At 38.3% G+C, this 22142-nt stretch overlaps 1 protein-coding gene across 1 annotated transcript in view; it reads left to right on the top strand.

Moving 5' to 3' along the window:
* Positions 1-22142, top strand: part of LOC140246255 (voltage-dependent L-type calcium channel subunit alpha-1D-like) — a 91295-nt gene that overhangs the window by 15591 nt on the left and 53562 nt on the right. Inside the window, exons 5-11 of the mRNA XM_072325713.1 lie at positions 6490-6605; positions 7271-7324; positions 9127-9147; positions 15339-15432; positions 16230-16390; positions 20730-20955; positions 21885-22095. Of these exons, the coding sequence (XP_072181814.1) occupies positions 6490-6605; positions 7271-7324; positions 9127-9147; positions 15339-15432; positions 16230-16390; positions 20730-20955; positions 21885-22095 (883 nt within the window). The remainder of the gene's footprint in view (positions 1-6489; positions 6606-7270; positions 7325-9126; positions 9148-15338; positions 15433-16229; positions 16391-20729; positions 20956-21884; positions 22096-22142) is intronic.

Raw genomic sequence — 22142 nt, forward strand, 5'->3', positions numbered from 1 at the left:
GATGTAATATCGGTCAACCAATTCAGACTCTGGAGAGTATCAGAGATCCATTTGAGGTCAAAATGGTGGGGTAGGGATCTGAGGGATTATGTTAATCCCTTTTCACTGACCTCTAGTTCACCCCCAACATCTGACCACAGTGGTGAAAAAAGCGACACAGTGAATGGCGTGATTGGCAAATGAAGTGCACTGAGAGTTGAGGGCGTCCTTGTTCGGATTCACAACTTTACACCCTGGCGAGTGCGTGAATGTCGTACGAGGTGTTGCTGAGAACACTTCACTTTGAGGCTGGTACATCTCAGTTGGAGGCGTTGTTGACATCAGACTTGGAGCCGTCAGTGATAGGTGCTAATCCCATCTTCCCCCTCATCTTATTGATTGCCTGCCACAAGAGATTGATGCGACGTCACATTAATGTCAGAACTTAGCTCTCCATTCCATGTGTCAAGATTACCAGTCAGCGTGCTTTTCATTAAACACTAAACAAAATCAAAGTGCACTTACTCAACACTTTTAAGCCTCTGGTTTCCAGTCACATTTCTGTCTCAATATCAGACACGTCTCTACAAGCGCTTATTCTTATTTTCTCCACCAAGGAAGGAGGAGGTTAGGTGATCATTGGCATTGGTTTGTCTGTTTGCAAAATAACTTTAAGTAGTTGTATACGGATTAAATTGAAATTGGTTTTAAAGGTTGATATTGCCAGAAAGAACACTGTATTCAATTTTGGTAGTGATCCAGGAATTTTTATGAACTTTTGAAGGATTTTTCATCTTTTAGCATATAAGGTCAACGAACTTGGGATTCAGGCTGCGTGTACTGGTGGTTTACACACGCGCGCTAAAGCGCGTGCTCTGCTCGGGCAAGGTACCATGCAATGAAATAAAAAAAAGGTGTCTTCTTTGGGAAATTGCATGCATGTAAGGGTGCAAATGAGTTGCTAGCTGGGCAGAGGTCTGTGCTCTCCGAGTGCTTTTTCTAGTTTTCATTTTTTTTTTTTTTTTTTTTGAGGGGGGGTTGGGAGTTGTTCAGATGAAGTTCTATTAAGTTTATTTCAATCAAATATGACACATCAAAGTTTTTTCAATATTTTTGCAGAATCAGTGTACAAACTTGTGATACAGGTGATTACAAAGCAGAATCATTCGTAAATGTAGGAATGTTTATTTTGGCTGAAAGCAATGACATGTATTAAGCACAAAAAGAAGCATTGCAGCAATATCCAGAGTTTGCACTTGTTATGAATGAATTATAACCCATTGAGTAATCACAACTTCATGGCCTTTCTTTTAGAAGTCCTGCATTTCGTAGAAATTAAAAATTGATTAGTAGAACTGACATGACCTTGCTCTTGTGGTCTTACTTTACCCCAATACATGCAAACAGCCTGGGATGATATGCTGTCATCTGAAAGGGTGCTTAGAATATGACTGCTTCAACAAGAAACCAAAGTATGAGTTTTGATGGCCATGTGCAGTGGATCTAATGTCCCTACTTCCATCTGGGTTGACAATCATCTAAAAGACATGTCAAAGTGTAGGGCCGACATTAAAACATTATCACCCCCTTTTCATTAGGGATCCCAGTGCACTGTCAGAGTTTAGCTCATGCGTGTGAGTGTGTTTGTGTGTGTGTGTGTGTGTTTGTGTATGTGTTTGGTATGTGTGTGTATGTGTTTGGTGTGTGTGTGTGTGTGTGTTTGTGTATGCATATGTGTGCAAATATACACAGTTGTAGATGTCTACAGTATAAATTGTAATAGCAACAGCCTTGATGTTTCTTGGAGGTTTTTTTTTTTTTTGGCAAAAAAGAAACTTTTGAATATGAATTCATCTAGATTTCCTGCTTTTTCAGTCAGCAGCACCAAACTCGCATTTTCATGACGACAAAGTGGAGTGCTTTTTTGGTGCGACATTGAATGTGCTGCTGGCCTTGTGTGTTCTTGGAAACTATGCACTCAGCAATACAGGCTCTCCCCACTGCATCTCTCATTATAAAATGATGGAATTACGACTCGCTTCATTACACCTTGTGGTGATGGGTAGCCGCGCTGTGTCCGCTAAGTGGAACTAATGTCTCCATAACAAAAGACGTCATGCATTGTTTAGTGAACTGATGTGATTATATCAAACACATTTTGTTGTTGTTTTTACCATGGTTACAGTGCTGGAACTCTCAAAATTTCCAAACTGAATGAACAGCATATTCCTTGACGTTCTTAAAGCTTTGTGTGTGTGTACTTTATGTGACCTGTCCAGATTGAGAAATGTGATTGTGGTTTCTTTATCAAGCAAGACGATTGATTTCTTTTTTGAATAAGTGAACAAAAGGCAATCATGTATGCTACAGTGAGTTTTTTTTTTTTTTTTGATCACCGTCTTTGACATCTTTTGATGTGGATACATTTCATTCCATTGCTACCCAAAAAGAAAATGTTTAGAAGCAGAAAGGCCTTCTTACTTACTGTAAGAAAGCAGTATTGTCCCTACGGCCCCTGATTGCCAAGATATTGTACCACTTCATATTTAAAATCATCTTATTTTCAAGATTTATGAAGACAGCAGTTCATTACAGCAATTATTATGAAAATGAAGACTACAAAACATCTCTAAACCTTTATCTTATCACCACTGCATCTTGCATAGACCCCAACCCACACATGAGAGTACTTTTGAAAGCACCATACTTAATCTTGTCCCCTGTACCTCACTGGGTTTCATGTCTGGAAAAGTTCATGCAAGACTTTGACACTTCCCAAGTAGCATGACTTTTCATAAGCTTGTTCCGTACTAGATGTTTATGTCTCAATAAACTATGAAGAAGGCCCACCAGCAACCTGTAAGCAAAGAGGTGAATAAATGGAGGACCTTTTGTGAATAAGGAAGAGTCTCCTTGAATGTAGCTTACCCCCTAAAACCCCAACAAAACAAAACGAAACAAAACAAAACAGACCATCTATACAATACCTGTCTCCGAAAACAAGGAGAAGAAACTCAAATCTAGGCTGTCCAATACGTGATTGGCTGGGTGCCAAGCTACATGTATGTTTCTTTTTCTAGCCAAGCTTTATTCTGTGCAACATCGATCCAGGTGCATGTAACACACGTAGATGGGTGGAAATGATATCACTGCGTAGCTTCCTTTAATAAGGCATTCGAACGTCACCGAAAGAAGAATCCCAAATTCTCTCTTAGGGCTGTTGCAAGCAAAGGTAAAAAAAAAAAAAAAATTATAATAATCAGGGTGATGTTTACAAAATTGTAAAGGGTGAAAAAAATGATTCAGGGCAATTAGACAGTAGGAGCAGTAGAGCCTGCAAGATGGGGAAAACTTAGTGAACTTGACATAGCCATCTTCAGAATTGTTTAAAGGTATTGTTTACTAGTGAGGACAGTGATTTAAAAAATGTTTGAGTTATCAAATTTGATGCATATACATGTATGTGTAGGTCAGTTGTATCATAAAATATTCTACCATATAAAAATTTCAAAATAAAGCCTAACATATAGGGAGATATCACTATTTAGTCTAGAAACAATTTTAGTATAACTATTATTCACTTTTTATGTATTTAACAATACTTAGCATTTATTATACTGATTAACATTTTTTACATTGGTTGTTTCTTTCCCTAACTCAAATATTAGAACTATTTTGAAGCACTAAAGCTGGGTTTTTGTTTCATCTGCGAATAGTAGGTAATGCCTTTAAAAAAGTGTATATTGTGAACGAGAAGAGCACATATGGAAGTCAAAACTAGATTCATGCTTCATTCGCTGCACTGAAAATGGCACAAGTAATTCATCACTGACCTTAATCAGTAACCTGGGCATTGGAAGATATATTTTTCCTTCATTCCAACTGACCATTTGCGGTGAATTAATGGCCATTTTGAGTGACCAGAGGAAGTGGCGGGGTCGTCCGCCCATCCACTGAGGGGGGAAATTTAGCTTGATCTATTGTCTGGGGCCGTGACAGAGAGAACAATTTACAATATATAGACTGCTGAGGTTTGCCAGCTTTTGTCTTTCTCTCTTTTTTTCCATCAGTTCTCCCTCAAATAGGCCTCTGCTGAAATAAAGTTCTGCAATCCAAATGATGTCATTACTTCTAATCAAAAAAGTTTACACTTCATTTAAAATATATAATGCAGGTTGATGTGTGCCAATAGCCCTTAACTATTTAGAAATATTTTCTACAGACATTTGCCATTATCATTAAGAATATCATTACCATAATCATCATCATGTGAAACTTTTATACCATGTCTTTCTAATACTGTATACGCTGGATATCTTGTGGGGTTTTTATTTTTGCAAATTTCGCGAGTCAGCTGCTATTCCCGAATTTAAAGACATGCGAAAATATTGACTCTGATCCCGATATGTCTGTACATATACATTTCTCCGTTCAGTACTGTGTACTCCATGATCACGAATATAACCACTCGCGAAATCATCGGGAAGTCCCGATTCGCAAAAATTTTGACTCGCTAAATATATATATACAGTATGCAATTTTAACCTTTTATGTACCAGGGCACCTAGCCTAGCTAGCCTACCAAGGTTTTTCCAGAAGTTTTCTGCACATTGACGATACTGAGAATTACATAATGTGTAGATTCCAGTGATATATGCCAGTTGGCGAAGAAAACACTCCAGCCTGTGTGCATATGGGCAAACAAAGCAGCCTCGGGATTAATGACACTTCTACGATGTGTTTTTGTTTCCAGTTATTCACTGAAGTAAACTTAAATTTTGTTTGGCACCCTCCTTTAAATTGACAGAGGTGTTAAGACATCCAACAACAACAAAAACATGAAGATACTTAAGAAGATATTAAGAGCTCCCTTTGCCAAGCTTGTCATCAAGTTAGCAATCCAAGCAGTCAGTTTATCTGAATTATTTTCCCTTCTGAGGATTGCTCAGTTGCCTTGTTTGTATGTACAATATGTATGCTTGTATTTCCCCTTTCTTTTTCCTTTCTTCTTATATCAAGTATTATATCATATTTGTCTTCAAACCCATTTTTCTTTTTTCAGCGTTGCATTCATCTTTAGGTTTGCCTTTATGAATACCTCAGTAACTCAGTAATCTGAGGAATCACATTTAATTTTTTCTTTCTCTTGATGAATCCAGTAATTTACAAAATCAAATCAGTGAAAGACTTGCAGATGTCACAAAAAAATTGCAGATAAATCAAATCAAACATTTAAGAGTTAGTGGTTGAGTGCAGTTGACTTATGGTATCTTTCGACAAATATCAGCTGTGATTGAACATGATCCATAGACCATCAGCAGAGGGTGGTATGCATCATGAAAAGTGTACATGCACAAAATTTTGATTTACAATGTGTATTGGAACATGACTATTTCTGTTCTTGTCACATATTCACACCCAAATACACAAACACACAGACAGACAGACAGACAGACAGACAGACACAGACAGACAGACACACACACACACAAAATAAAACTGTTGTAAATTCAATCATGTTGCAATCTGAAGACTGCGCATTTCCTTTGTAAACAGAATTTCCGTCTTTGTTCTCCTGTGGGCAAGCTATTTTTGGATGTGAAGTTTTCAGCAAAGCATTCATGCAGATATGTGGGTTGAGAATTCTTCCCATAAAGGCAGCCAGCAAGGAAGCTACATATAGTATGTGCTGTTACCTTAATTGCAACATTGGAGTTCTTTGTGGGGTTGTGTGCTCTATTTCTGCCTACGACTGCACATTGAACATGATGTATGGATGTGCTAGTAAATGATACCGGCAGCAGTGTAGATGGTACTGAAATATTGTACCCGAGGTTCCCCCCCCCCCCCCCCCCCCCCCGAATGGCTCTTCAGCAGTAGAAGCCAAGAACGAGAAAATCTTTGTATGTTGGAGATTGAGAAAAATGTACTGTATCCGCCATACATTTAACGAGTCTAATTTTGGGGGGAATCGGGACTTCTCATCAATTTTGCGAGTGGTTAGATTTGCAGTTGTGGAGTACAGTAGTGAATGGAGGAATGCATGCGTGCATGTCGCATTATGTGGGGGATCAGACTTAATATTTTCGTGAGTTTTTGAATTCGTGAGTAACACCCGACTTGCAAAATTCGTGAAGATAAAAATCTTGTGAAATATTCGGCGAATACAGTACGCCATAGAAGAGAGAGGGGGAGACAAAGGAGGAGGAAAAAGAAAAAGAGCGTTAGTGGAAAAAGAGAGGGAGATATTGTTTAATCATCAAATTATCCGTGCTCGTTTTCCTCATGGCAAAAGATAGTTTATGTTTCATTGAGTTATGCAAGCCAAGAATGAGAAAGCAATTTCATACTTATAAAAGAGAGAGAGAGACACACACACACACACGCAAACACACACACACACAAACACACAGTGTTTTTGTCTAAGCATAGACGCAATTAACAAGTGACCTCCGCTTTGTATTGTGGTTGGGTTGTGTTCTCATTACCGTGATTGTCTTTATGTTGCAGAGAATTTTCCAAGGAGAGGGAGAAAGCGAAAGCTCGTGGTGCCTTCCAAAAGTTGCGAGAGAAGCAGCAGATAGAAGAGGACCTGAGAGGATACCTGGATTGGATCACGCAGGCGGGTCAGTATTGTTACCATGGCGATCGGTTATGTAATGTGTTCAGTTCTGGGGCATGCTGTTGTAATAGCTGCTAATCGTAGCATAACTAGATCATATGATATGATTCCACAATAGCTTTCTGATATGAAAGCAAGCCCGTGTATACTAAAGATGGAACTTTTTACCCATCCTGGATGTCAGGCGTAGCACATGCAAGTCTTTTTCAGTGCTAGTTCTTAGGTATCAATTTGGCATATAACAGAACAAAAAAAAAAGGAAATAAGAGAGGGAAAATACAAGAAAAATAAGTTGGAAAAACTTTTTACAAAAATATAGTGAATATTATGAACAGGACCCTATCAATTTTTTATTACTTTTTATTTTTCTATAGACTTGTGACATAAACTTGGAGTATGTATGATATGGGGTCATGCATGTTGGGCCTCTGGATCTTATCGAGTATAGCATATTGTAAGCTAACTAAAGTTCTATTGGTGATAAACATCCTATGAATGCAACTTGAACACCTGTAGTTAGGAGGTAATTTTCAAGTTAAGTATTAGTGCATGACCATGTGAACATTGCCTATGTCAACAAGGCAAAAATGCTCTTGCAGTTTTTGTCATTGCATGTTATACATGATCATCTTCATTGGTTTATTTCCTCCATTCTTTTTGTTTACACAGAGGATATTGACCCTGATAATGACAGTGAACAAAATCAGGGGCCACCCAAACACGGTAAGTTTGCATATTTTTGGAATAGAATTTGTGAAGACAGGAACCATAGAATTGATTTCTTCAGTTTGTTTTGATTTAGCATCTGCTTGTAAACTTTGTAGTGTCAGAAAGTATTGCTGTTTGGCATTTCTTTCTTGAATTTTTATTTGACGTTCTCAAATTAAATTTTCTGTTGCAGTGGTCATTGACAGAAGATGTTCTGGACACTAACTTTACTTTTTTTTTTCAGATATGGTATTTACAAAATGTTAATTTACCATGAATACAGTGATAATGAAGGATAAAGATTCAGGATGCCATGTCTGTTCAACAATTTTTTTACACATTCCAGAAAAAGTATCTAACTGTGAGGAATTAATTCACTGTAAGCTATCTAGCATTTTACACACAGTTGTATTAGGAAAAACATTTGGTGAAAGTTTAAAATGAAAGATATTATATGGAGCATCACCTGGATTTTTTTTTTAACATTTTTTTTTAAATCTATGAATTATTATACTTCTAGTTAAACCATCTCATAACCAAAGGCAAACATTTCCAAGTATTTGTCTTTCATTTTAGGAAAGCAATCAGTAATTTAAATCCAGTTGTGAAGTATAGTAATGATTTTAGCATTGAGTGCAAATTTGCTCTTACTGTTGGAGTAGGAGCATGAGGAATTGAAAGTTTGTTAATATGAACATTATGACCCATCCTTTAAAAGTGATATCTGTGATGTTAATGCTGTGAAGTCTACCATTATGTGTGTTTTCCCTAAGGAAAAAAAAAAAGAGAGAGGAAATACCCAAGTCCTAGTACACTTTCCACTGAAGTGGTTTGATGAGTTTATGCATTTATGCATTGCTGTCTTGCATAGATGTGAAACTAGTCTTGCCTCCCACAAAAGAAGGAAAAAAAAGTCAAGCATTGTTTTTAACCCCTTCCCATCACTATTTGCTCAATCATTGCAATTACCTCTGTTACCCTTTCCTGAAAAATCAACGAATAAACATACCAGAGCATTGATCTCATGTCCCCTCCCTGTTTTTCAGACAGCAAAAGAAATGATTTTTTCCCCTTTAGTTACTGATTGTTGTTCATGCCCCACCCATCCCTACAGAAACCAGTGTGTCCATTCCCTGATTTGGTACTTATTATGGATTTTATTCCATTGTAGACAATTTGAAATTGGGAGAAAAAGATTAACTTGTCATCTATCTGTTTGCAGAATAAAATGGCATAAATTTGAGAGCAGTTACAATGAAAATCTTTCCATTGTTACCAGATATGGGATATTAAATTCTATATTTTATAAACGAAATGAATAAATGAAATCAACAAGTACAAAACCTTTCTAGAACATCAACTCATTAAATGAAATGATGACTGAATGAATTACTATGCTTCAGGGAAAAATGACATCAAGTATCTAAAATTCTCATATGTTTGATATATCAGGAATGTAACAGAATGGAGTTGTACTCTTTTTTGTTTACTTTGTATAGCTAAGATTCTTATAAAGCTGTATAAGTGCCTTTGATAAGGTGATAAGATGTGATCATATCCGTATAGCAAAATGCTCTTGTTGATCTCTAAGTACAGCAATGCAAGTTCGATGAAATTTCTCCCATTGACTCACTGTATAAGTATAACATTTACATGCTTAATCTTGATTTTAATCAGTATGGGACAGGTGTTTTTGACTTACTTTAATTTTGTGAAGTATTCAACATTTGAAAAAGTTATAGATAATAGAATTCATCTCATGTTCATTGTGAGTAATACTGTATTTCATTTGAATGCCAATTTTCCTCCATTTGCAGAAAAGCGGTTTTTCAAAAAGGGTAAACTCTCCCCCACTATTTCCATTTGAGTGAAACTTCTCACACATCACCCTAAATGGATGTCTTAAAGTGTTCCTAATCCACAGATAGTACTAGTTGAGCAGATAGCTACTAAACATGATACTGAAAGTTAGATAAGAATAACCATAAAAATTCTTGGACTGCCAAATTCTTTTGGCAGTCCAAGTACTAACTAGTTTTGGTGTAAAATGCAGAAAATAGTTTGCTTTTTCACTTCTAACTCTCTTCCTTACTATATGGAGGAATTCATATAAGTACACACATTCACCTCCAAATGTATTTGACTTGGTGGCAGACATATATATATATATTTATATACACTTCTCATCTGCATAATATGAGTATATTCACATGTCTGTTCATATGTATATACATTTATAAGCACATGTTGGTAATTTGATGGAATGCATTAACCAAACCTAACACTCTCTCCTTGGGTCCATCTTTAACCTATAATACACCCCTGTTGCATTAACCTACCCAACTGACATGATCTTGACCCCTCACCTTGTGACCTTTGACACACGCAGTCCTCTGGAAAAGACTGGGTACCTTAAACACCAAAGGTATTATTCATGTCATGTTGCATGCTTGTCACATGATATTTTTTTTTCTCCCATCTTATTTTTTTCCTGGCTCAAACACAAAAGGAACAGCTGGGAATGTTATTATGAACATTTTGCTATGTTGTAGATTTCAGCTTTAGAATGTTTAGTATTTTTTTTTATTCTTTTTTTTTTTAAAGATGGGAGAATGCAATGCCCTGTGATGGTATTTGTCCCTGGATGTTTCTGTTTCAAAGCTGACCATTACTCTGCTAGACTTCACCTCCCAGCAACTTTCTTTGCAGTACCATTTTTAAAGTAAATTTGTTCCATTTGAATATCCCTTCTCCTCCTTCACTGCAGCAAAAAATACCTCTGCCCATTGCAATGCCATTTCATGTCTCCATTCATTTCTATTTGCATTGATATCAGTCCTTATGCAGATATGCAACCTGCTACTTTTATTGCAGAATTTTGTACTGTTCTAGCCAAAACTGCTGCAGATTTTACAAAAATACTATTTTTCCCAAATTGTATTACTATGCATGTCAAGTGCAGGAAAGGTAAAAATATTGTTTTCCTCCAAGAGTACGCCTTTTCAATCCTCAGAATACTACAGTGCTGTTTACAAGGTTGGCATCCCTGCTTATCTTTTTTTTTCTCCAAATGATGAGAAATCTTTGCTTTCTTTCTTTTTTCAAATGATGAGAAATCCTTTTTTTGATAACTGCAAGTGTGGTGGTTTTGGCAAAAATGTGTTGTGATGAATTTCAAGAATAGGAAGTGTACTTTATAGGGGACAGTGGTTTACAAAGGGGGGAAAAGATCAAAATAGTTCTTATTCTTGTTCATCTTTTAAATCAAACTTCTGGAGAGTTACTGATTGAATCAGACATTTTTTCTTCTTCAGAATTTGTAGTTGTGTTCTTACCTGAAGATATTTGAGATACCTCCTTATACGTTGTCTAGAATATAATATCTTAAAGGTTGTGTGTGATAATATTGTAATGAGAATAAAGTGAAAAACAGTATTACTTTAAATATCAGTGATGTTAAAAGCAGATATTTATTACCAGGGAAGATGACGCTTTTGACTAAAGTGGTGTCACCCAGCCCCCCCTTCCCGATTCTGTCCAGTTTGATTCGTGCGGCAGCCAAAGTCATTTCAGAAAACGTGCTTTGGGCACGTGTTCCCAATTACGGGAGAGGGAAAATGGAAGGTCCATCTCAGAAAACGACCTCAAAGCTCTCCATGGAAAGGTTAATTGTGCTGGAAATTATTTACGTGCCGCATTAAAGGAGTGGACAGTGTGTTTTGTTGTTTGTGTGTGGGTGTGTATGTGTGTGAGCGTATGTATGTCTATGTGTGTGTGTATTGTATGAGTGTTTATGAGTGTGTGCTTGTGTTTTGTGCATTAATATCTGCTAAGGGCACATCATGTGCAATATATGGGGCTTATCAAGAGATAACATTGGGCATCGACTGATGTTCTTTGTCATTCATGTTTTCTCTAAATGCACTGGCAGCAAAATCTTATAAAACCTTCAGGGGTTTTCCAGCAATGTTTGTAAAACTCCTAAGAATTTTCTTCTCACTTTTGTGCTTTCATGTGTTGAGAGATCCAGATGTTTTTCATATTTGATGGAAAACTTATTTAATGGAAGACAGTGACAGCAATGTGATATTAAAAAGATGAGCCAAAGTCTGTTCAGTCATATAAATTGGCATTTTCAATATCAGTCTTGTTTTTCATTCACTAAAGTATCAAGCAATATTGTGGACAGTAGTAAGCCTGTATCAGCAAATTTTTGTCTGTACCTACCAGCCCTGTAGTTCAAAACCAGAAGGATTAAATGTAGATTATTTCCACGTTGGAGCAAATTTTTATTACTCACCCTGTTCACAAACTGTTCCCTACTGCCACAAAAATCTTAAAACACTTGTCCTCCATCGTAGCTTGTAAAGATATGGGTTCTGGGGGCTCTTGTGGGCTCTTGGGGCTATAGGACTCCAGGGGGCTATAGGGTCTCTAGGTTTGTCCATTGTGGATTAGTAACCACTGTATTTTGTGTGTGTGCTGAACGTCTCTTGTTGAATGGAGCATTTTCTTCTAACCCCTTGTTGTATGCACTCCCCACATCGCACCCCATCTTGCACATTAACTGTTCATTGCTTGTGCTTCTCTTCGGCACTGTCGTGTTTTGCATCACCCTTTGAGTGGCATCTTGGCTCGTACATCTTGTGTCTGTTTTGGCCTGTGCATGCACTGACATCACCCCTGTGCAAAAAAAAAAAAAAAAGAAAGAAAAAAAAAAGTAAATCACTACTTGCAGTGGGCGATGTTTTTCAGCTCACGTTCTATCACTCTTTCAACAAATCTTCGATAGTGCAAGTCAGTCTCACAAGTGTGATGTTTATTTGCAATAATCTGTACTTCCGTGCTTCTGTTCGTTGTTGGTGTACTTTTTTTAATGAAACAAAGCATCTCTTCAGTAAGAAGAGTGAGAATTCTGCTGGAAAGGGTGTGGCTGGCTTGATTAGCAAAACTTTTCAGTTTCTACCCAATTGGGACTTGCTCATGACCCTTTCCTCTCCCCCCCCCCCTTCTCCCAACCCCTCCCCCTTCTCTCCCCCCCCCCCCCACCATTCTTTCTTCTTTTTTCTTTTTTCAAGTAAGCTAATGAAGGGCTCTACCATGGACTTATAAACTCTTCTTTCTTATATCTTTCTGTGACAATGCACTGGCTTTCTTTCTCTAATGTTCTTACTGATGCATCATGTGTTTTATGTATGTATTAACACTTCAAACTTTGTTGTTCTCTATTCAGAAATGTTCGGTCTAATTGCTAAATGTTCATTTTCGGAGGTAACACTAATAGAGCAGTATATCTTGGATTGTTGTTGTATGTGCCACTATTTGTGTGAATTTTGTGAAGCAGTCTACTTATTTCAACATGACTGTGGTCAATGATTGTACTCATCCTGTTCAGTTTTTGTGTTTCCTTTAGCAGCATTTCAGGTGTGTGAACACAGAGATGAAATATATTCTTAATTCATGTCCCACGATCTTGAATTAGAAACACTCATTTAAGGAAATGCTAATCTTTTGTCTAGTTAACCTTCAACTTTGTCTTGGTATAAGTGTGAATCTATTAAATTGACGTTATTCCTTTAATATTCGGTGATGGTGAGTATGGGAAAACATCATTTGGTGGAATATCCATTTTTTTTTTTTTGGTAGACCAGTACATTATCTCTGAAGCAGTTATCTTAAAGACAAAACATAGTTCTCATATGCCTGCAGAAACTGTCAATTTTTGGTCAAAATGTATCCACACATGTAAGAAATGTGTTGAATAATGCTATGGTAACCCAAATTCAGTTGGGTAATGAAGGAAGTGTGAAATATTAGCCAGAAAGGTTCGCCAGAAGTGCTTCAGCAATATCCACTGTCCCTGATCTTTCGTGCAAGAGTGAATCGCGTGCAGCTTGATGGAAAGTACTTGCGAGGGCACAATCGGTCATCACGTAACATTCTACCTACCCACTACTGAATGGGCACAATGCTTTAGGAATACAAATTGTATGCAGACGATCCAAATTATTTTACCCTTTAGATCTCAAAATACTCCAAAACGATTCATTATCACAACAAATCACATCAGTCAGACAAGTGTGGTGGTAGACACTTTGATGTATTGCAAATTCTAAATTGTGGGAGATGAATTTGAATCCTTCTGAGAACTTTGTTTTTGGCTTTGAGGTCTAGTTTTACTACTTTAAAATCAACTTGCTAGATTTTTAGTTTTATGTGTATCAGTTTTGCAATACCACTTACAAGAAAAAAGTGAATTGTACTGACAAAATAAAATCAAATTGAACAAAATGGTAGGAATTGGATTTAAGGACAATTGCTTAACATTTGACATTTCTGGGAGTTAGGCATTGCTACATTCTTGACTTTCTGCACCCCCAACCCATCTTGTGGTGAGATGTCGCCTGAATGATAATTAACTTGCCCTAACACTGTCTCTGACATTTACGGATTGTTGGAATGGCAATGTCGGCGCCCTAATCAAGTTTGTTTGGGTGAGAACGAGGCTGGGGTAGCTGGAGGGAATGGGATGGAGTGTTTGTAGCAAAAGTGGAGACATGCACTTCGTGGACTAGATGTGTGCTGTATGCCAACAGACAAACAGACTTGAAGAGATGGACCCAAGATGGTCGAATTTAACTTGATTTAAGTTGCAGCTCTCGCCAGCAAACCACCACCACGTTCACATCCAGAGAATTTTCAAAGTTTGTTGTTCGTCTCCTGAATTCAAGACTCATCCATATGTGTCATCTTCAGTTTGCAAAATTGTTTCTGTAAGTCCAGTTTGTGAGCTCTAGGAATATACTAAATCAGATAGAAAACCCCCAGTTGTCAGAACTTTTCAAATTGTCCAGTCAGAGAAGCCTTTTGACATCCACAGGGTATGTTCCATTCTATACAAAGAATTTTGACTGTGGTAAAGTGAAATCAAGAGCTAATGAATGTCTCTTGCAGTTGCCTTTGAACTAAAAAAAAGAAGAAGAAAAGGTCTTATACATGTTATCAACTCATTCCTTCAAGGAGTGGGGGGCACCATTGGGGTTTTCACATTTTGGAGGCGGGTGGGTTAAATTTTCTTTGCGGCTGGGAATGTTATTGTTTTTGATGTCACGATATGTTTAATGTAGGAAATGAAAATGTGAGCCGCACTCTCGCTGTCTTTTGATCAGTTCGCTACTGAGGAAATCCACACTGGATTATTTTCAGTATAATTATTATTATCATTTTTGTTTTTGCTTTTGAAACCTTAGTTCAATGTTCAGTGAAATGGGAAAAGGGATGTTGTTTTTGAGATTGTCAGTTTCTTGCACGTTTCCACATGACAAGTGATGGTGTCATGTCATAGTGAATTCACTCAAAAAAAAGAAGAAGAAATCTTTGTCATTGTTTTACTGTTGAGGGCGTCTGCATAGAAGTTCGAAGTAGTCAAAGAAGTTGTGGTAGAGGAAAATATAAAGAGGATCAGGTGTTCGGGTGTAATGATATAGGTCACTTCAGTCGGAAAAGTTACGAGAATGCGTCACCCAGAACGTACGAATGTACTTGGCTAACAAAGCACTGTCTTGCCAAATGTGGGACATTTCACTAACTGGGTTTGTAGGACTTGAGGTCAGAGTAGTTTATCAAGAAAACCAAAACCCCCAAAATCAAACATGTTTAGAGCAAAACAGAAACAGCATGTCGATGACGTACGTGTAAGAAATACAGTTTAACATGAATGAGCTTCCCTCAGGTTTGTGGAAAACATCATTCTCACTCCATTTTGTGAGCCAAGGGGAAAACCCCGAATCGAAACCCTAGTCAAAATGTCAGCTTCATCTGCTCTGCCAAAGAATGCAGTTTTGTAAGCCAAGATTTCATGAGGTAAGTATATGCTGATGAACCAGCCTGGATTAGGTCCTGCCAAATCTGTAATCATGATAGTGTGATCTTGCTCCACATCTTCAAAGAAAAATAAAATAAAATCTGACACTTTGAAGATATATCTTTATCTCCCATGTCTAACATTTTCTTTTTTCCTCTACTGTAGTTCCTAAACCGCTCAGTGAGTCGGACTCTGATGAGAAGTCGGAAGAGATGGGGAGCAGCGAAATCCCACAGCAGCAGTGGATGCAGAAAGAGAGGTACAATGGACGTTCCTCCGTCCATGTCACTGTGTGAGAAGATCTAAATAGGTTTGTGGGTGTGAAGACTGCTGTAATAGTGGGCAGACAGAGTCAGGTTAAAGCCAATTGGGGATTTTGTGAGTGTAGTTAGTGTGTGGAGCAAAGTAAAAGCAAAATCTTGGCCCTGTTTCATAAAGCTATTCGTAAAGTTACGCATGACTTTACGAACACCTGGAATATGAAGTGCCATTATGTGTGCCCATTTAGTTTTTCCTTACGTTTTGACAAAGTACACCTGTACGTCAATACACCTTCATCTGCATGGGGCAAAAATACACTTTCAATTAAAAACATGTGCTAACATGTAAGAATAATCATTATCATCTGCAAATTTCAACTTTAGCTATTGAAATTAGCAATGATTAGGAAACCCCCTTGGTTTGCCATATTTAAGTCGTTCATAAAGTCATGCGTAACTTTACAAACAGCTTTATGAAACAGGGCCCAGGTGTTGTAAAAAATGTCATTAACCCCCAAACAAACAAACAAACAGAGAAACAAATCAGTTATGGATGTTGATTGGCACTGGAATGAACAGGATGCTATAAACAGAAGAGCAAGAATTTGTAATTAGAGAAATGTTGATACAGACTAAAGAAGTGACAGACAGTCTCAGATGTATAAAGCAAAGAAAAAAAAGAAGAAAATGTCAATCATGGAGTGTGTAGTCTTATAAGCTACAGCTGTATGCGTGTGAAAAGTAAGATTCAACTTGTCTTCTACACACTGCCCTCTACTGTCCTGCACCACAACAGGCGACAACTGAGACGATGGAATAGAAGGTGTAGAAGGCTGTGTCGCCAGGCAGTGAAGTCGCAAGCTTTCTATTGGATCGTCATCGTCATGGTATTCTTCAATACAGTCATTTTGGCGTCGGAGCACTACAACCAGCCAACATGGCTGACAAATTTCCAAGGTGAGTTGCTCTAGCTGTAGAACATTCACCCTAGCTTGTACAGCTAGATGTCTCATAGATAGAATAATAGTGCTCAGCATGCATGATATCTATACGTAATGGGTCAGTGTTTTTTGTTTTTTGTTATACCCCCGCCAAACGAAGTTTGAAGGGGGTATATAGGAATCAGCGGACGGTCGGGCGGTCGGTCGGTCGGGCGGTCGGTCGGGCGGTCGGTCGGGCGGTCGGGCGGTCGGGCGGTCGGTCCGTTGCAAATCTTGCGTCGCGAACTACTTCCTCAGTTTTCAACCGATTCCCATAAAACTTGGCACAGATGTGTGCCTTGGGTTGTAGATGTGCAAGACGTATTTTTTGACAGTACCCAAAAGTACGTTGCCATGGTAACGGCATATTATGGGCAAAAATGGGTACAAATCTTGCGTCGCGAACTCCTCCCACAGTTTTTGATCAATTTTTATGAAATTAGGTACAGATGTTCATCTGAATATGTTAATGTGCAAGACACATATTTCCGCAGTGGCAAAAAGTGCGTTGCCATGGTAACGGCATGTTATTGGTAAAATGTAGGGCAAAATGCTTCATGGCAAAACTGCTTCATCAGTGTTCTTCCAATTCTCATGGAATTCATATTGAATGTTTGTCTTAGGATATAGGTCAGCATGACACATTTCTTGACAGTGACAAAAAGTATGTTGCCATGGTAACAGCTCACATATTATGAGCCAAAATGATGGAAAATTTTGTGTTGCAAACTACTTCCTCAGTTTTTGCCCAATTTCCATGAAACTTGGTACAGATGTGTGCCTTTGGTTGTAGATGTGCAAGACGCATTTTTCGACAGTACCCGAAAGTACGTTGCCATGGTAACGGCATATTAATGGCAGAAGATCAAGGAAAGATCTTGCGGATTTAACTACTTCCTCAGTTTTTTGACCAAAGCTTATGAAATGTTGTTTTGACCAAAGCTTATGAAATGTTGTTTTGCGGGGGTATAACCAGTCGCTGTAGCGACATTTCTAGTTTTTTTAACATTAACTTGCTGCACTGCTGTAGAAAGTTAGCTGTCCCTTCTTCAATTCCTAGATTACTAGTGACGGTTGTCAGCTCTTGGCCCTGAGTAACCTGGCTGATGATAGATGAAGTCCTGTTAATAGTAATATGGTGATACATGAATTGTAAAGAAGGGCACCTTTACACAAGTGTATACCATGAAATAAACTTTTTTTATTTCAAACGAAGCTCGGCAATTTCCGGCTTGTAGAAATAAGGTGAAAATCAGTTGGTACATGAAAAAAATACTACTTTAACGTGGTGCCAGAGATGATTAAAAACATCCGATTTAATGGTAATTTAGCACCTGAAAAGGGGTTACAGATCGTTGCCGGTCACACGAACCGACAAATCACTCGATTTTGGGTCAAATTTTCGATTTTGAGATTTTCAATCATTTCGATAGTAGACATTCCATACTACATATTCTGAAATTCTCAGTGTGTAATTCGGTGTAATTTTTACGTAGTTATCACTTTTGTAGAAGTATGTAATTCCATTTGTGAAAATTATTTGTTTTCCCCATAGACACGTGTGTTAAACAATCAGGCGATTCGACGGTTCGGTGACCGCGCGTACTAGTATGCGCGGTCACCGAACCGACGAATCAGTGCGCATTGACTTGCGTGTAGTTTTTGAGATTCAACAGTTCATTGACCGCGCGCACAGTGCGCGTACTATGTAATACATGTGTTGACAATAACAACGCTCAATGTACATGTACATATGGACACACATGGAAAATGACAACGTTCTTTGCAGACCGAAAATACATGCATGCAGCTCTTTGACGATTTCCCGCTTATTTGTTAACAATACAATTCGATAAAAACTTCACAAGTTAGAGCAAGAATTGAAGTCTGATGTACTACAAAAATAATTGGAAATTATAGACATGAAAGTGTAGCAACCATAAGTCAAAAATGGGTTAACTTCAAACGCGATTTTCTCGAATTGTCATTCTTACGCAAACCTGAGGGATTCGTCGGTTCGTGTGACCGGCGACGAGATGATGAACAGAGCTACTGATCATCAGTGCAATCCACCAAAAGCAATGTTGTAGTAGAAGTGTTTTAACCTTTATGACTCACAAGTAGCAGAACTGTTTAGTGTATCACCAGCCTCCATTATAACTGCCAGTCTTTTTACACAGCCGAGTCCTCTTCCTCTCAGAGTTTAGAATCCAGTGGTAAAATAAACTGTCATATGAAGTGTTGAGGGCGATCTACAGTTGATGATCCCCAGACCTTTCCATCTCCCTCATTTTCTTCTTCTTCTTCTTCGAAGTCTTTGAAGGACTTTACGCTTGTCGTACCGTGTTTGACATTGTGGCGGGTATTGGATAGGTGTTGAAGCTGACTGGGCTATTTCTGATTGATCCTTGCTGTAGACAGGTCTTCTTTTTTTCTTTTTTTTTTGCGACGGATTATGGGCATCTCCTGGTGACATTTGAGGGACGTGCAATTTGTCTCTTTTTTTTTTTTTGAGTTATATGTGTTCCCCTAAGGATCAGTGACACATTGTCACAGTAATGAGAAATACATGGGCGCAGGTGTTCCAGTGGCCAATAATTGATGGGCCAAATGCTTAGTGGACAGGTGCACCTTGAGATCCACTGTTGCGGCGTTCTTCATTATCGCTTCTTTGCCATGCCGTGACAGATATGTAGGGTCTTTATTCCCATATCTCATGGATTTTGGGAAAAATGACATCATTGCTCTTTTTGTGTCGTCTAAAGACGGACATAAATAGACTATGACGAGTACATACTTGCCAACTAGTAAGATTTTATCAGATTCACTAAGATTTTTTACGTTAAAAATAGCAAAATCAGATTTTCTGTCAGAGAAATCAGATTTTTTTAAAATATTTAGATATACCTTTCATGTGTATTTTCTGAAGATTTGACCGAAAGTAAGATTTTTGACTTCAGTTTGCATAGAAAATAAGATAAAAAGAAAAAAAGTAAAAAGAAAATGTTTTGTGTCAACTCCCTGGAAAGTTTGGCCGACATCTTTGACGATGATTGTGCAACGGAACTCTGCAATTGAAGCAGAACGAGAGCCCTTTTGAAGCTGGAGTGCCGTGGGTATCGATTTAGAAATCATTGACAGCGAAGAATACTCCAGATAATGTTCTAGTACATCACAGCATACGTGGTATTCCCCACAGAAGTGCTTACATGCTTGTCTGCTATGCCCCTCAATAAGTGCATTGCGTGGTTTATGCACACCAAAAGTCATTTTGAATCCATAATTAGAACTTGACACAAAGTCAGAGTGGGGTGAGATTGCAAACAATGGCACTTATAGGGTTAAGAACCCACCATGTCCATATTCTGAGTTTAACATATACCACAGTTCTACTATATTCCTTGGTAACAGCAAAATGCAGTCTTCAGTTATAAAGTACATACTGCAGGAAGGCTGTTTTGTGAAACTTGACAAATTCCTCTGTTTGTGCCTTTAGATAGATATGTGGCTTTTGTATCAAAAGTCATTGTCAAGTGCACTGAAAGTGCAAAAACTGTTTGGCTTAAATTGGAGCAATTTGACTTCATAGGTAAATGGCTCTCCTTAAGTACGGTCTCCAGTCTTGGAGGCTGATTTGTGCCTTTGAAAAGAACCACATATTGGGATGACTGGTGTTGGAATGTCATTTTCTATTAACAACACTCACTGAACAGCTATGATGTAAGTGGATGGTAACATCAGCTTGATACACTGACTATCACTGTTTCACTGGGTTGCAATACAAATCAGTGTGCCAGCAAACAAGTTGCAACCCTTCTAGGTGATCCCCCCCTACAAAATAAACAGAAGCAAATACATGCAGGGCCTTTGATTACTGATGCATTGATTCAGATATATTAATGTTAGGATGGATTCGTGCAGCTAAACCTCTGTGTGGGGCCTTCAAAGATGACTGTCCATGGTGTACAGGTAAAAGTGTTAAAAGATAAAATTAGCCAGTGGCAACCACAGCAAGAGGTAATAAACCAACACCAGACTTGTATTTGAAGAGTTTGATTGCAGAACGACTTAACTTCCTTCTTGTTGAATTAAGATATTTCCAATCAATGCTGCTAAAAAGATATGAAAATAATAAGAAAATGTTGGATAATTTAGTCATGGCTTCAAGAATGTTCTTTGCTGTGTTCAAGAGAGGTATCACCAAAAAAGTTTTCTCATGATCTGTCTGATGATGGACTTACTTTAAAATTTCTAAGAATGGTGCTTAGCTCCATTTTGCAATCAAACTCTCATTGTTCCCTTACTCTTTTCTCCAGATTTTGGTAACCTGTGCTTTGTGGTTATCTTCACCGTGGAGATGATCATCAAGATGTACAGCCTGGGACTCCAGGGCTACTTCGTCTCGCTCTTCAACCGCTTCGACTGCTTCGTCGTTTGCTCCAGCATCATCGAGGTGGTCTTCATCTACGCCTCCATCATCCCGCCCATCGGCATCAGCGTACTGCGCTGTGTCAGACTTCTCAGGGTTTTCAAAGCTACCAGGTCCGCATTGTTACAGTCCCTCCCTCCTTTGTCCAGTCTCTATCACTTGGTGTCACTTTGTTGTTTATCTTGTTTCTGTTTAATGCCACTTGATTCACTTTATACAAACTTGTTTTGTTTAATGTTGTTTTCATTTTGTATTGGCCAAGTATTCCGTCAGTCAGCTTCCAGAAGATGACATGTCATCCACTTCTTATACCTGGTAAAGGGACAGCAGAGTCTGCTGACATAAGTCTCTCTGATATTGCAAAAAGCTTTCTGAAAATTTCCTTTTCTTCAAAGTCAAGATATAAGAGCTAGTATGAAAATGTCTGTGAATTCATAATTATTTTCACTCATTGAGACACATATGTTGTACACACCAGCATATGTCTGATTACACCTTGGAGTCTCCCTCATTTTGCTGGATGAATGTCGGTAGCCCTGTAGGACAGTAATATGGATGACATCTTGTCCAGAAATTCTCTAGGGCTTAACCCTTTCAGAACAAGTAGCAAGTATACTTACCATTGTGGGTCCATGGGGATCCATCTCAAAATAAAAGCAACTCATCTTCTACACTGCTCTGTTAGGTCAAGTGTTATACAGTGTAGCTTCTTGTACCATATGGCATGTGTGACCATGAGTATAAGTCTTGCATCAATACATTTTTTACATCACTGTCTTTGCTTAAATTGTTTCTATACCAACATCATGTATTCAAAGCCTTCAAGCATTCTTGCTGATGGCACAGAATTCACACTTCCACTTGACTTTTAGATGGCCTACAAGGTTTTGGATCCACTTTGAAACCTTGTGACATCTTTGATGATATATTTGCCTTGTAGGCCACTGGTCTGTCACATTTCTGGAAGAAAAAAGAGTAGTCATTCATGATTTCCTCTTCTGTCTTTGTTTTTTTTCTTCCTGCTCTTTGTTGTGTCCATCAGGTACTGGACTTCCCTTCGAAACCTCGTGGCATCCTTGTTGAACAGTATGCGCTCAATTGCCAGCCTCCTGCTCCTCCTCTTCCTCTTCATCCTCATCTTCGCCCTTCTCGGGATGCAGGTCTTTGGCGGACACTTCAACTTTGAGAGCACCGAACTGAAGCCCAGGAGCAACTTTGATAGCTTCTTTCAGTCTCTCTTTACAGTGTTCCAGGTGAGCGGACCTTGTGCAGGCCAGAAGTGGTAGAGAAATATCCAACT

Source organism: Diadema setosum, chromosome 2 (genome assembly GCF_964275005.1).
Source record: "Diadema setosum chromosome 2, eeDiaSeto1, whole genome shotgun sequence".
In the NCBI taxonomy this organism is placed as follows: Eukaryota; Metazoa; Echinodermata; class Echinoidea; order Diadematoida; family Diadematidae; genus Diadema; species Diadema setosum.